The sequence below is a fragment of the Sceloporus occidentalis genome, unplaced genomic scaffold (assembly GCF_023333645.1).
Source record: "Sceloporus occidentalis isolate IW3139 unplaced genomic scaffold, rSceOcc1.0.p SCAF_1, whole genome shotgun sequence".
Lineage (NCBI taxonomy): Eukaryota > Metazoa > Chordata > Lepidosauria > Squamata > Phrynosomatidae > Sceloporus > Sceloporus occidentalis.
This window is the reverse complement of record NW_028316981.1, coordinates 225,331,350-225,347,630: the sequence shown is the minus strand read 5'-3', so window position 1 is coordinate 225,347,630 and position 16,281 is coordinate 225,331,350. Positions and strand designations below refer to the sequence as shown.

General features: G+C 40.4%; 1 protein-coding gene across 3 annotated transcripts in view; it reads left to right on the top strand.

Annotated features, from left to right (window-relative positions):
- Positions 1-16,281, top strand: part of ADAMTSL1 (ADAMTS like 1) — a 443,438-nt gene that overhangs the window by 370,914 nt on the left and 56,243 nt on the right. For all 3 annotated transcript variants that reach the window (XM_089489382.1, XM_089489388.1, XM_089489374.1), the window contains one exon: positions 1,348-2,479. In XM_089489382.1, coding sequence (XP_089345508.1) covers positions 1,348-2,479 — 1,132 coding nt within the window. The remainder of the gene's footprint in view (positions 1-1,347; positions 2,480-16,281) is intronic.

The following is a 16,281-nucleotide window of genomic DNA, read 5'->3' as shown; positions in this document are numbered from 1 at the left end:
TAATGCAGTTTTACACCACCTTAACTGACATGGCTGCATCCTGGGATTTGTAGTTTGTTGTGGCACCAGCATTCTCTGACACAGAAGGCTAAATATGTCGTAAGACTACACATCTTGAAATTCCATAGCATAGGGCCATGGCAGTTAAACAGGTGTCAAATTGCATTAATTCTGCAGTGTAGATGCAGCCTCTGACCTTGACAATGTCGTGTTGTGCTTATCAGCAGCAGCCACCAATGATGTGAAACTGGAGCAAGAAATGATTTTCTTCCATCAATGAAGCATTTGCGGAGAAGCCATGAGAAGCCCTTTTTTGAATAACAGGATCTTCAGTTATTAAAAAAAAGGGCTTCTCCGCGAATGCTTTATCGATGGAAGGAAAGCAGGAAGCCTCAGTTACGTTTTAGAAGTGCAACAGACGATCCCACCTTCATGCTTCTACAACAGTTCAGTAACGTTTTACCTACATAAGTGCCTCTGTGTGATAAGGTCCATATACTGATCTTGCAGTATTCTGGTGCATGCAATGAAATGCATATATCCGTTGATAGGGGAAAAAAGATTTTGAGGTCAGCTAAGGACAGATATGCCAAATGAAGGAAAAGCTTTCATACTTGCCTATCTTATGTTGGCGAGTTATAAGGTCCTAAGTGTAACATGCATATGTTTGCAATTGTGTGCATAGAAAAAGTGTGATGCATACATTTCCATATATATGTGTGTGTGTGTGTGTGTGTGTGTGCTTGATATTTACAGAGTGTTCCTTTCTTTGTATTATAGCAGGCCTTTCACCCACGCCACCCACATCAGCCATTTAGTTTGCCCACCACATCTTGCACCTAATAAAAAGTGGCTACAAAGTTATAATTATATTGCAAAATGTGTGACATTACCCTTTGTTAAGCTGGCATTATAATTCAACTGAGGGTGCATCTAAACTGTAGAAATAATGCAGTTTGACTTTAAGTGTTGTAGCTCTAACCTATGGAATACCGAGAGTTGTGGTTTTACAAGGTCTTTGGCCTTCTCTGCCAAAGAGTACTGGTGCCTTACCAGACTACAAATCCCAGAATTCTGTAGGATGGAGTCATGGCAGCTAAAATAGTGTCAAAATACATTATTTCTGCAGCATAGCTGCAGCTTTAAACATACCTTTGCTATTGTAAATACGACTTGGTTGCAAGTAACTCGTTGCTTTTACCAGTTATTTTCAAGATGTAAACATATTGCAAGAGAGGCAGTATTAGTTGAAGAGGGAATAACTTGAGTCTAGTTTCCACATGAATCAGCTAGACTGGGGATTCATAGGGGAGGTTGCACTTCTCAGTATTATTTATTATATTGCAGGACACCAGAGACCTGCTCACAAGCAGCCCCCTATGATCATGGCTCAAAAGAAAGTTTTTATCCAAACAAGGAAGCAGAAAAAGTTGCACTTTATTGTTGGTGGGTATGCCTACCTGCTCCCCAAAACTTCTGTCATTCTTCGATGTCCTGTGAGAAGGTTCCGGAAACCAATGATCACTTGGGAGAAAGATGGCAAACGACTTATCAGCTCAGTTCATGTTACAATTGCTCCTTATGGATACATGAAAATTCATCGGTTGAAGCCCTCAGATACAGGGACATATACTTGTACTGCAGGGCCAGCTCAGGAACATTTTGTGATTAAATTAATAGGGGGTCCTAATAAGCGTATTGCCACCCTGTCCACTGGAATAAAGGAGGAAGAAGCCCCAAGGAAGGCCAGTTTTAAGGAAGCCTTCTACACCCAGGAGAAGCATCAGAATGGAATTCTCTTCAATGGAAGCAAAACTGAGAAACGAGGACGTCTTACTGATCCCAGCAGCCGGTACGATGGTATTGTCTCAAGACTTCTGGAGTATAGAGGCTGGTCTCGTGATAACGCAGAGCCATGGGAAGTTCAGGACTCCACAGAAAGAAACATCTCTTCAGAGGAAGACCAGGGCCAGGAGTACACCCTTCCTTTCACCATGGTTGCCAGCCAAAACCGTTTGGATGACATCCTAAGAAACTTGTCTCAGCAGCCTGAGGAATTTCAGGATGTCTACAGTAAGCAGCTTGTTGCACAGTTGGCCCATGAAATTTTCAAGAGCCATTTGGAACACCAGGAATCACTTTTCAAAACCCACGGGAGTAGAGTCAGTTCTGCTTCAGTGGAGTTTCCATTTAGCAAGGATTTTTCTGAGTTCAGTGCCTTGAGAACGTCTTCATCAGAAGCACACTTGTCACTGGAACTCACCAATGGCTCACGTGGACCTCAAAGAAAACCTGCAATTCTCAAAAAGATTTCTGCAGCACAGCAGCTCTCAGCATCTGAAGTGGTCACACACCTAGGACATACTGTAGTTTTGGCCAGTGGGACTCTCAGCGTACTTCTTCACTGCGAAGCTGTTGGGAATCCAAAGCCTGCCATTAGCTGGGCAAAGAATGGAGAGGCTGTGCAGTACAGTGAAAGGTAACAAAACTATTTTGCTTCCTCCTCTAAAACAATTAAACTGTTCAGTTTCTTCATCTTTTCTTTTAATATGTACCTTTTGCTTCTCACAAGGGTCAGACTCAGAATCCTGTATCAGGAAATTCAAACCCGATGGAAATATTAAGCCATATTCCAGTCACCAGCAGAATGGACCTCCTCCTCATGCTGCTTATGCAGCAATGTTTCAGTATTCATAGGCCTGTTACAGACAGCCAAAATAAAGCTGCTTCGAGTCACAGTGGAGGTATGGTGTTTCAATGATGCATGCATCCTAAGAGTCCAGAAGTTGCGCCAAAGCCATGCTCCAACCCTTCAGGACTGGAGTGTGGCTTTGGTGTGGCTTCTGGACTCTTAAGACGCATGCATCATTGAAACACCATACCTCCACTGTGACTCGAAGCAGCTTTATTTTGGCTGTCTGTAACAGGCCACAATCACTATTTAGTCACAATTTTGCCATGATTGTATCTCTCCCCTCAACCTACTTTACTAGACATTACATGCATTGGGAAAAGGAGGACCACTCTTCCAGTGATTGGAGCAGAGTTGAATGATATTTTCATCAGGTTGGTGAGGGGTCAGGCCAAGAGATGTTACTTAGTTAAATATAATTACTTAACTTAGTATACTTAACTATATTTAACTTGTTGTTGTTGTTGTTGTTGTGTCTTTCTATTTCTGACTTATGGTGACCCTATCAACGACAAAAAAGGTGTACGGCATGCCTGCTTCATACGCAGGCGCACCATACACGGCTTCCACTTTATGCGGAAGCCACACTGCAATAGATTGAATGGCGTGTGCTGTGCCGCCGCAAGCATAACCCCCATTCTGTTTACGCGGTATTTGCCTTACACGGGGGGGGGGGGCACGGAACGGATCCCCGCGTAAGGCAAGGCTCCACTGTATCATGGATTTTCTATGCTAAGAGTGTGTGACTCACCTGAGGTCACTGGGTTTCCATGGCCAAGCAGAGAATTGAACTCTGGTATCCAGAGTCACAGTCCAACGCTCAAAACGCTACACTATGCTGGCTCATACCTAACTTGGTAGCTGTTAAGTAGTTTACTTAACTAAGTAGCTGATACAGGATTCTGTCCATTGTCCCTTCCATGTGCAACTACCTCCTGATTTTGGTGGTGTTGATGATGATGTTGAAAAATTCATTGTTCAGGCTGCCATATGAGATTTTAACAGCGCTTTCAGATATTCCAGACTAACGCAGCTATGTATCTGAATTCTACCCAGAGGAGGGCTGTTCATACTACTAGTCAAAAGCAATTCTACAGTTAGTCTGATTTTTCCTCCTTCAGTAGAATTTCTTTGATAAGAAAAAAGTTGGAAGAAGCAGAGGGAAAACATGAGCGTGTTAAAAATGGAAAACAATATTGCTTGGAACTCCCAAATGCTGAAGGGTGATTGTACAATAAAGGCCTTGTCTGGAAGCAGTCTTAGTTGTTTTTTGGCTAGAAACATTGCAAGACATTCAGTCTAAGGTCTCTTAGAGATTCCTGTAATGGATTTAATAGGTATACTGTAATTGGAGCCATCAATAGGATTTAGACTTGAAGGAGAAGAGCGAACTGAATTATTTCAGGGTACAGTTAGGGATTCCATTGAAAATACACTCCAAGTGAAACCAACACGCCTTATTAATAGAAAACCACACAGCTAGGAGAACGTTTCTAATCCAGTTCTATAGTTTCTACACTTGTTTTCAGTTTATAGAGATATGTGTGTTTATTTTCATGTAAGGAAATATTTTAAAATATGACACAAATACACCCATCTCCAGTAATCTTAGGTAGTATCACCTCAGGTGGTACTACCACCTCAGTATCACCTCAGGAATGTAATACATTCTCATTTAGATTCTCTCCTAAAAGGCAGAACTCTTGGCAAAATTGGCTTTTCCATTTTACTTTTCTTTGTTGAGGGGAGTGAGGGGAAGATGGTTGTACACTGGAAAATGGCAGCCACAGACAGCAGCCATTGAACTTCTCTGGGTCTAGCAGTTAATTTTTAGAATAAATGTGTACTCCTAGCAAAGCATTATACCATTCTAGATCCTGCTGAGCATATCGATAATAAAGGTGATGCCATAGTTATTTATTTATTTATTGCCTCCATCTTCCTTTCTCCTTTTAAGTCATATTTATTGCAAAGATGAGAAAGTCAAACTTGATTGCTTTACAGTGAAGATGTCAAATATCTTACAGATATTTGCCACTTGGCTGCATTTCATCAGTCACAACATTTATAACATCTCAGCCTTGCAGATTCACAGCACTTGAAAAACTGATAAGGTGAAGGGGGTAGTAAAGATGTGGAAGAGTGAATCTATATGGTCCCTTCAGATTCTGGAGTGCAATGGATATAGAACCAACCCCCCTCCAAAAAAAAAACCCCAACAACACAGGATGGCTTGAAAAGACTAACCAATCTAGTCAACCAGTGTAGAGTACCATTACTTCTCCCAATTCCCTCAAGCCAAAATGAACCATCTTTATTGACTGGCTAATTGCTTGGTAATTTTCACACTTCATGGTTTTTAGAAATATATCTAAGAGCTTTCAAAGTGTAGACCTAGAGCTACTGCCACACTGCTGAAATAAAGCAATTTGATGCCATTTTAACTGCCATGGATTTCTTTTGTGGCCTCACAAAGGACAGAGACATCTTGGATCTCATAGGAAGTACCTTTTTGTTTTGCTAGTGGAGTTTACATTTCCTGGACTTTAAAATTTGTTTCCCAGTATCACATGGCCAAAAGGTCCTACCTGCATGAATACCCCTCCATACTTAGAACAACGTCTTGACAAAATGCAGCTCTATGACTAACATCATCAATTTTCTTCTTCTGCGTTATTTTTAACACCTTTGCCTGATGAAGAAACAAGTGGGACTTCGAAAGCTTGATATATATATTTTATGCATTGGTTGTTCCAATAAAGGTATCGCTGTTTTGTGAATTTTGGATGTTATTGTACTTGGCTTTCCTTTGTTACTGAATTTTTTAAAGGAGGAGTAGAGTTCATGGTCAACTGTTTTCTTGGTGCAAAATCCCTACAAGAGGGTTTTTCTGACATCATGAAAATTCACATCAGGTTTATGCTACCATTTGCTTTTCTGCGTGCCTGTTTAAAACTCAAAGCAGTCCAGGGCGTCTGGTATAATGGTGCAATGGCACTGATTCATGCAGCTCCAAGTGACATGTTTAGTCATATGAGTTGCATGAATCTGATGCAATATGTACATGTGGGGGGTTGATCAGAATTGCAATGTATAAAGTTTAATGCTTTCCTTCTGTTTATTCAAAATTTGGCAAATGTAACCCCCAAAAGCTACTATTTTGCAAGAGATGGAAGCTGTCAGTGCCATGGAAGAAGAGAAGACAAAGAAGCCACTTTTCCTTCTTGTTGTACAGAACCCCAGCCTCTCCCTACCACCCCCTTTTAGACAGCCTGTCTTAGGATTTCTTGGGTTGTTTCAAAATATTACAGAGAATCATCATTAAACTCCACTTAAAATGTTGTTTAAAGTACAATTATCATCCAGTGTTCTGCTTTTTCAAAATGCTTGGTGGAAGCATCGCAAAAAGTCACTGTTTCTTTGTTGGAGGACTTTTCTCTAGAGAGAGTTGTTTTGAAGAAAGTTTTCAAAACGATTGAATTTTATAAATGTGTAACACTTAGTTATATGGCCATTTCAAGACATTTTCCTGTTCTGAGGTGGAAGGCAAGTGGCTGCTAGTACACCAAAAATGCTGCCACTTCATTTCTGAACTCTTCACAGGCCATAAACCTGTAGACTGAAATGTCAAGTACCCATCTGTGGTTAATTCCTTGGAGTTTGCTTTCATAAAGCAGACATTATTTACATGCTTGACTATAAAGAAGAGCATTTGGGGCTAGAGAGATGGAAATGTGCATAGGAGAGCAGCAGTCATTGGCAGTAGCTGTAACAAGAGTCATACATGGAAAGGTGATGTACATGATAGAAACACAGAGATAGAATAAGCCCACTCAGACTCCAAATGCTATCTTGCATGTAGCAGTGTCTCTGAAGAAATAGATAATGCAGGTTGAAGGGTTTCTGCTGGAATAGATAGTAAAACACACAAACCATCCTAATAAGGAAGCACCTAAAGTGCTCTTAGGCTTGTGGGCTATAATTTAGGTGCTCACTTGCATAACATATGCATAATGTTTGAGTCTCCTTTATCTGGGATGTGTGGCTGAGATAGTGACACCTTTGCTTTCAGGTGCGGTTCAATGTACACAAACTTTGTTTTATACAAAACATTATTTTTAAAACATGGTATATAAAATTACCTTCAGGCTATGTGTATAAGGTGTAAAGGAAACATAAATAAATGTAATGTTTAGACTTGGGTGCCATCTCCGAGATATCATATATGCAAATATTCCAAAAATCTGAAGAACGCTGAAATCCCAAACTCTTCTGGTCCTAAGCATTTTGGATAATGGAGACTCAACTGTATGCCTCTAGGATTAAATCCTGTAGACCAAAATGCCCACAAGCAGTGATTCTGATTATCAGTAGTGGTAATGAATATTATGGCCAAGATCATGGATCAGACAAGTAGCTACAATATTGTAGCTATACTCCTTCTCCAAATCTGACCCTGAAATGCACCTTAAAAGGCTGTCAGCCACCCTGAATGATGGGGCATTGCAGGATGACATATCCATTCCCCTATTTCCAGAAAGTAATGGTACAATGAAGAGTTGTGACAGGAACTCCCAGGGGCCTCTGCTTCTGCTCCTCATAGCCTCTCTTGCTGGCGGGATTGGGCAGGTGGCATAGTCCTACCACACCGCATCACCAGTACCACAGAACACTGTTGCTTAAGACAGCTAATTCTCTTTGAAGGTGAATTTCAGAGGCATTTATTACTGTGGCAATGGTACCGGAATTGTAAATGTGGATGGGAAGCAGTTACATGGCTTTAAACTAAACTTACAACATTGTAACTGGCTAATAGGATGTCAGTCTATTGTGTTTTAAGTCAACAGCAACAGTGTGACCAGGGATGAACTTCAAGATTTGACCATGCAAAAGTCACCCAAGGAGGTTTCAGGTCAACTGTTGACATATGGAAACCCCATGAATTTTGTAGAGTTTTCTTAAGCAAAGAATACTCAGAGATGGTTTCCATATCCTTCCTCTTAAATATAGCCAACAGCACCTGGTATTCTTGGTAGTCCCCTATCCAGGAACTAACCAGGCCTGACCCTACTTGACTTCTAAGATCAGATGGGATCTGCAGCCTTCAAGGTATTTAGGCAAGATGCAGTGAGCACTATTGTGGGCCTGATATAAGTAGCTTTTCTGGAATCACAGAGCAAGAAAAGGCCACAAGGGCCATCCAGTGCACACACACACACACCCAATATGCAGGAATACACAATCAAAGCATTCCTGACTGATGGCCATCCAGACTGTTTGAATCCATTGCTCCAGGTCCTGTTCTCTGGAACTGCAACAAATAAGCTTACACCATCCTCAATATGACACCCCTTCAAATATTTAAACAGGGCTTCATATCATCTCCTAATTGTCTCTTTGCCAGGCTAAACATACTGAGCTCCCAAACCCTACACCATTTTTGGTCACCCTCCTCTGGACATGCTCCAGCTTCTCAACATCCTTTTTGAATTGTGGTGCCCAGAACTGGACACAATATTTCAGGTGGGCTCTGACCAAAACAGAATAGAGTGGCTCTATTACTTCCCTTGATGTAGATATTATACTACAGGTGGGGAGAGTAGTACTAGACAAAAGAGCTGGCCTGGAATGGGGGGCCAAAATTCCACCACATGGGCGAATTGTAAAGTACTGTTCAAGTTGTTTCCTTTTAACCTGAGCACATGTTCTCTGAACTGGAATTATACTGTGCTACTTTACAAAATGAACTCAGAGATTAAGGGCAGGCAGGGATAAATTGTGTGCCTGTCAGTTCAGTGGGGTATACTAAAATACCCCTGCAAGGCTTAGGGTTTTTTAGCTGAATACTTTGTGCACATTAAAGTCTTGGGAATCAAAGTGATGGACTATCCAACTTGATACTGCCTTTTCTGGCTGGTAGCTGCTCTCTGAAGCTTAGGGTAAATGTTCTTTTCAATCCCTGTTCCCTAATGTCCTTTAAATTGGTTATGTTAGATTTTGAACCTAGAACCTTAAGCATGCAGAATGCATGTTCTGTGCCAACAAGGTGTGAATACTTAGTGTGTGTGCAGAAGATTATGGGTTCAATCCCTGCTAATTCCACATAAATCACAGCCACATCTAGCAGTCAGAAGGAAGTGGATCTTTCTGTTATCCTGCTTTTTCAGCTATATTTAAAAAGTCTTTGTTTATGTCACAGATCCGATTTTATCATAGTATTCCTTCAGGACAGCATACTGGTTCCAGATATTTTGCACCCTACTCTCAAGTCAAAGTGCATACATAGTACACAGATCAATCATTTTGGCAGTTCAGACAGAAAAATCATTTAAGCACCTGACCTTCCACCTGGAAATAAAAATGTAATGAATTAAATAGCTAGCCATTTGCTCCCTTTTCATGACAACCAAACTGGGGCAGCCCCCTCATTCTATCTAATGTATAGGACAGGCCCTGTGCATCTACATGGCCTATTGTGTTTTAAATTAACAGCAACCATTTGAGCTGTGATGAACTGAGCAATTTGACCATGCAAAGGTTACCCAGCAAGGTTTACTGAGTAGAAACTAAATGCAAGTGTCAACATTGACCATTCTTCCTGACAGATGCATTAGGGAAGCTGTTATTTTATTTTGTTGGTTTGTTGGTTTGTCATACATTTATTTCTTCATTTCTAGATTTCATTCTCTCTCCCTTCTTCCTCCCTCTCTCACTTCATTATAGACTGGTTCCAGGGCCGTCATAACACATAGAACATCTGTTGAGATGATCGGGGTTGAAGACACCATGTTGAGAAAGGCTGCTATTAAATCATTATTAGAAATTATATAAAAATACACAAGGTCAGTTAGTGGTACATTCAGTATACATTATTCTTCAACTATCATTCTCTGTTCTATAGGTCCAACTGTTAATTAAGAGCTGGTGAAAAAATGTTTTCACTTGATGTCAAACACTAAATAACATCCTGGGAGAGAGTCATCCATGGTTGAAGTGTCGCCACAATATGTTACATATTCTGGAAGTCTGATAGAATAATCAAAAGAGCCACTCCAGCAAATCCTGCAGGCTGAATGATAATAAGGAATGTATACCTTCAGGTAACCAGGTCCTAATCCATTTAGGGCTTTTATACGTCAATGCACACCTTGAATTGACAAATAGCAAATAAAGCTCTTATATATGGTATTACACTACTAAAACAAGTCATCTCCCTCATGCAAACTGTCTTCAAAGATAGCTTCACACGGAAGACATTACTATAAACCGAAAGGATCACAAAATATTGTGCTCAGTTATTCCTGTCTAGGAATAACTATAGATGGGGAAACAGCCAGAGCTGGAAATAAGTGCTATACTGATACATCCAATTGGGTTTCTAGTACCAAGGTAGAATCAAGGAGTACCACTAGATGAGACCTGTGGCTTACTTGCCACAAGGTTGTTCATCACAGATTTATGTGACATAGGTTGCCTGGCTGCTGCTTTTGTGAGCTACTCACGCAATAGATATTGGTGTTGATAGTCTAACCTGATACAGTGCAACTCCTAATTATTGTAGACATGGTTCTGGAAAAGTGCAACTGCTACCCTCTGTTTCTGGTTCTTGTTAGTTATTGTGTTTCTATGGTGCTCCGTGGGTTTAAACCTCATATTGGTTTTTTTATTGTATACTGCCTTGACTGGAAGTTACCATGGAAAGGTTTGAACTTCTTTGAAGAAGAAGCCCACAAAAATAACAGATGCTTATCTGCTCTTTCATGCTAGGATGTTCATGCTGATTGTTTGTGGCCAGTGGTAACAATATAATTCACATTTTCTGCATCCAGCTTCACTCTGATCCCATTTGCAGCCAGGTACAATGTACATATGTACCAAGTTCAGTGATGACTTGCAGCTTCCACGTTATAGTGGTGGTGAATCTGCTCCAGGCTTGAGTCTGAACTTTAAAGGAACAGTCCAAGGTATTGAACCTACTTTGGGGATAAAGCTCAACACCTTGGTGGACAGTTTAGACAAAACCACAGAACAGATTCACCTCCACATTAATAGGATGGCTGCCAGCCACCAGCTTTAATATTGTACTCCATACCTTTTAAGATGTGGATTGTAATCCATAAAAGCTCATGTTAAACTAAATTTGTCAAGTCTTAAAAAGGCCACAAGGCTCTTTGTTGTTTTACAAAAATGAACTTCATCCAAAAGTGAGTTTCCATTAACTAAAATATGTTTCCTTTTCCATTTCAAGTTTGATGTCATTTCTTCTAGATAAAAATCAAAAGACTACGGCTATGCTTTCAGGCAGCATTATCAGGCTCTGTAAGCCCTTCAAATACACTATAAGCACAACTTGGCAACATTGCAGAACTGAAGGGAGAGGGGTATGAAAGGAGCTCATGGCCTGGGGATGGTCCTGTTTAAGACTGTTGATATACTTACAGGCATCTGATGATGTATTTACAAGGCAGCTGTCCAAGAATCTGCTGCCAGTACAAGCTTCCTGTGTCTGTAAGTTATGGGCCTGAGGTTAAACATTCAAGTCCGGTCACTAGGGTCAGCCTAGGAAATGAGAAGGCACACAAGAGTCAACTCTTGGGGCTAAAATGAGAAGGCACACAAGAGTCAACTCTTGGGGCTAAAATTAATTTTAAATGCTTGTTTCTGTGGAACATCTAGTGAGTTCTTGATTTATCCCAAGTGTAATTCATTGCTGTGGTTTAGATTCACCATTAGTTTGCCTGCTGCTTTCCCTCTCAGTGGTTAGAAGCTCTCCAAGTGAAATGATTTCTGTAATTTACTAGTATTTGCAGTGTCATTGCTTTTTAAAAGCAGCATTTTATTTAATTGTTTATTTTCCTTACAGATACAACATTTGATTTTTACCACTATTTTTTTAAAGAAAATATGTGTCTCCCCACCACAACCCCATGTGAGAACAGGAATGCATTTGTTATGGAAAGCACATGCAGTCTTAATCAAGAATAGGCCCAAGGTATATAGCCGGTTGGATGTAGTCCTGCAAAAATATCTTTCAGGCTTTTAGAAAGTAGTATATGCACATTCACATTGCCAGGTTACATCCTGTTGGGAAAGAGTCCATAAAATGATTGAAACTACAGTGAAGTATGTGTGTGCATGTCTTTTTCTGGCATGCTTTTAAAAGACATGAAGGTTGTTTAAAGGCTACAGAAATATTAAGCTTGATAGTAAACATGAGAAAATTACATATTGATCCCACACTGTAAGCAACCAAGCTTTAACAGTGTATGCATGTCAATTTATGGTTTTGCCACTAGATCACAAATACTCTTTTCATCAGTGCTGTTTCTGGGTTTTGAGCACTCAGGCAAGGTCCTCTTGATGTACTCACTCATCATACATGTTCCTGCCTCTTTTTCCTCACCAATGTTGCCACTGTACATTCAGTGCTCCCTGGACCCAAACGTGCCACCTCCCAGAGGGAAATGTTAAAGGATATAGAGGTTATTACTCTTTTTCCTTGTTTCTCTTGCTGCTTGATCTATAGAAAGGACAACAATCACAATGTCAAAGAGCAATGAAACTAAAAGATTCCAGAGGTTGAAAATGAGCTTCCTATTGAGGCATGGGCCTTAGCGATCTGCCCAGTATTACCATGATGTGAGCCCTGGATTTCCTTGTTGATCCATGTTGAAAAATTGCAGTACAAACCATGCCACAGACATATTTCCCTGCTCAGAGTTGTTTTTTGCTTTCTTACTGACCAGCCTTGTTTAGACACTTAGAACTGAATGTCTGTAAACTGGAATTTTTTTCTCTTAGCTCTTTCCCCTTCCAGTTATTCAAGGTGTAACTTGCAAAGTATCCTGTTGTATGATCTGTATCCTCTATGAACTCTGAACTCGAGTGTGTGCATGTTGACTATTGTACAATAACAACAAGTAGCAAGTGGACCCAGAAGGCAGAAATCCACCCCATGACATGCATAATTTCTATTTACATAGAGCTCCTTTGGTTCCTTTTCAGCTATTACACTACCATACTTACCTGGGTGTGCAAATTCCATGAGTTGTTAAATGTAGGTGTTAGCAGACAAGTGTAATAATATGAGATTCTGGTCCTCAGGTGGTGCTGTTTAGTTCCAAGACAAAATTCATGGCAACTTCAAGTTTAATTCAAGTTTAATCAAGTTTATATGTTTTTAAACTTTGATTGTATTTTTGGATGTGTATGATATATTGTACTATGACATGGGTCATAGAGTTTTAATGACTGTGAACCGCTTTGATTTGTAGGAAAAGTGGTATAAAAATAAAAGTTTTATTATTATATTATTCTTATTAATTTGAGTTGGGTCATTTTGAGAAAGCAATGTGTTCCAGCTTCAGGAAAGGAGCTCAGTCTTGATCCTATTGAAATCAATAGCAAAAGGCCTCCTGAGACATCTCTTGGCTAAGAAACTGAGGAAGAGGAGTTTCTGCAGCCTCCATTTAATGATCAGATAAATATGGGCCACAATTCTACACCAATTACTTAACATACGGCCAAAAAAGATTGCAGAAATAATCCAGCTTGGGACCACTTTAACTTCCCTGGCTCAATGCTAGTGAATTCTGGGAACTATAATTTTGTGAGACGTTTAGCCTTCTCTGTTAGAGAGCTTTGGTACTACAAGAATCTACAATTCCCAAAATTCCCTAGCAGTGAGTCAGGGCAGTTAAAACAGTCTCCAGCTAAATTACTTCTGCAGTCTGTTTTGGCCCAAAGTAGTGTCTCCTGGTCTGACTCCCACAGCCACCCCAAATCTACTTTTCCAGGCAGCAACTCCTCCAAGGAAAGTAGGTCCACTCCACTGGCATTTGGAACATGGGTGGATAATGTTTCCACTTCTGTCCTTCCAGTGCGTGAAGCAGCAACAACCAGAAGCATGCTCCCTGTTGCAAGTCCTCATTGCAGCATCACTCACCCATGACTCCATCACAAGGACAACGCCCCTCCATCTCTCAGAGCAACTGCTGCCCAGTAAAGTAGGTACAATTGTGGAATAGTGCCACATTCATGATTACTATATGAATATGGAGCAGTTAAGGATCCACAACCCCATATGCATTTGTAACCATAGTCAATGCCAGCTGGGGGGTTTTTTCCCCCAATCTCACTTAGCTGGTGCTTCCAGGAGCCAACCAAGTTCCAGTTGGAACTCAGCAGACTCCTGGAAACATCAGGTAAGAGCACTTTGCTCTGTCTCTTACTTCTCCATGCCATGAAGATGGGGAGGGAACACAGCCATTTACTCTCAGCTGGCATTTGAAAGTGCTAGCTGAGAGAGTGTTCCTTTTCCTTATTTGCTCCTCCTCCCCATTATTCCATGGAAGAAAGAGAGAGGAACTGCAACCCCCTACTCCAAAATGCTTCCTTGCCCTTACTCTAACATTGTACTGGATTTTCATGTCATGCTCAAAGCTTCAAATTCTGTTTACCTGACGCCAAGAGTGGAAAGAGTTTACACATATTGACTGTAATGGGACTGAGAAACATTTTGATGTTACATACATAACAGTTATTTCCCCCTACTACCCTTTGTTTCATTTCATGCAGGCAACCACATCTCCGTACATTAGTTATGTATGTAGTTACCACATTCTGCTTTATAGTTTTAGAATTGTTGTTGTTGTTGTTGTTGTGGGCCTACAATTAGTTTCTGACCGGTTGTTGTTGTTATTAATCCCACTTTCCCCCAGAACTGAAACTCAAAGCAGTTCACAGCTGGAAAGAACAATACAATTAAAAACATACAAAAAGTGAGCATTAAAACAGCTGCCTTGAGTCCCTTTATTGTGAGAAGGGTGGGATATAAATTATTATTATTATTATTATTATTATTATTACAGTATTAAAACAAATCACACAATAAAAGAATAAAATGCAATTTGAAATGATAAAAGCTCTTAAAAACAGCTGTTCAAATAATAAACAACATTTAATTAAATTAAAAAAAATTAATTTAAAAGCCTGTCTGAATAAAATTATTTTAGCCAACTGTAAGAAAGACAACAAGGAAGGCACCATTCTGATCTCCCTGGGAAGTGAGTTCCAGACACTAGAGGCAGCTACTGAGAAGGCCTTCTCTCATGTCCTCGCCAACCATGTTTGTGATGGTGGTGGGACTGAGAGAAGGGCCACGCCTGATGATCTCAGAGCCCAGACCAGCTCATACAGAGCGATATGGTGTGCCAAATAGCCTGGACCTGAGCATATCAGTCTATTAGTAGGACATAAGTTTGCCTTGTTGGGTCTCCTCCTGAAAACTATTTCATGGGTGGCCTTAATCTGATTTATTTTAGAGCATTGCCACCCATGATGCTGTGAGGGGAAATCAAATATCCTTAGCTTTGTGGTTCATGAGGCAGCAGTTTTCATTCAAGGGAAAAACAAAATCCCATCATCTCATGGTGAGTGACTAGACTTTGATTGCACTTGGATGAGCTTTCTCATTCCAGTTTTCTCATCCTTTTTTATCTCTCTTCCTAATTTCTTTTTGTATTGCCATCTTGGCAAAAGGATTTATATAAAGCAGCTGTTGCGGTTTTCTTGTGAGAATAGCAGATTTGCCTCTGTCATTAATTTAACCAAGGAAGGAAGGCAGGTACAAGAATTAGAGCTGTGTAGTGCACACCATTGTTAATGTTGTCATTGATTTTGTTATTTCTTACCCACTTCTCTCCAAGGCAAACCAAACCAACTAAATCAACATAAACGTTGTTTCAGCACAGGTACATCATACTGATATGGAACTTTCATAGAGAGGTCCCACGGATAATGTGAGATCTATGGGGCTTTCTCACCCGAAACCCTCGGTGTCAGGGCTACACATTAAATTATAAAAAATACTTACTCAGGTTTCTTCCTCTGCGCCACAGGCATAGCCGTATTTTGCTCACAGCTCTTGAAAACAAGCATAACCTGTGTTCTTATGTATGTCTCCTGTATGCACAAATGAAGGCCTACTCATTTCTGTTCCATTCAGGATTGAAAATTAGGGTCTTGTGTTATATAACCATTATAGAACCTTTCTCTGTTTTGCAAATGCCAGATGTTTCCCTGTTGTTAAAAGAGACTAGATAATTTACTTTTTAAAAAAAGATGGATATTTACTATATGACAAGTGTTTTTAATATATAATAGCAAAGGCAAGTACATTTCTGTACCATTTATCAGTACTTTTAGCACTCCCTAAGCATTTTACTTTGTGTAAGCTAATTGCCCCCAACAAGCTGGGTACTCATTTTAGCAACCTCGGAAAGATGCAAGGCTGAGTCAACCCTGAGCCCCTGACTGGTTAACCACTGCACCATCGGGGCTCTTCAATATATATATATATATAATTCTGTTAGGTGGGAATAGGTAGTTCTAGCTGTGTGAGATGTAGCCTAGAGCCTCTCCTGATGGTATGTTATCCCATGTGCTCTTGGGAACAATGGCTGTGGAAGTGGCCAGGGAAGGTCCAGTCTTTTTATGCCACTGGAACAGTTGAGCAAGGAGCTCCAAATAACTTATTTGCCTGCCCTAACAGGGCCAACTATCCAATTTGCAAAGTTGTTATTTGCATT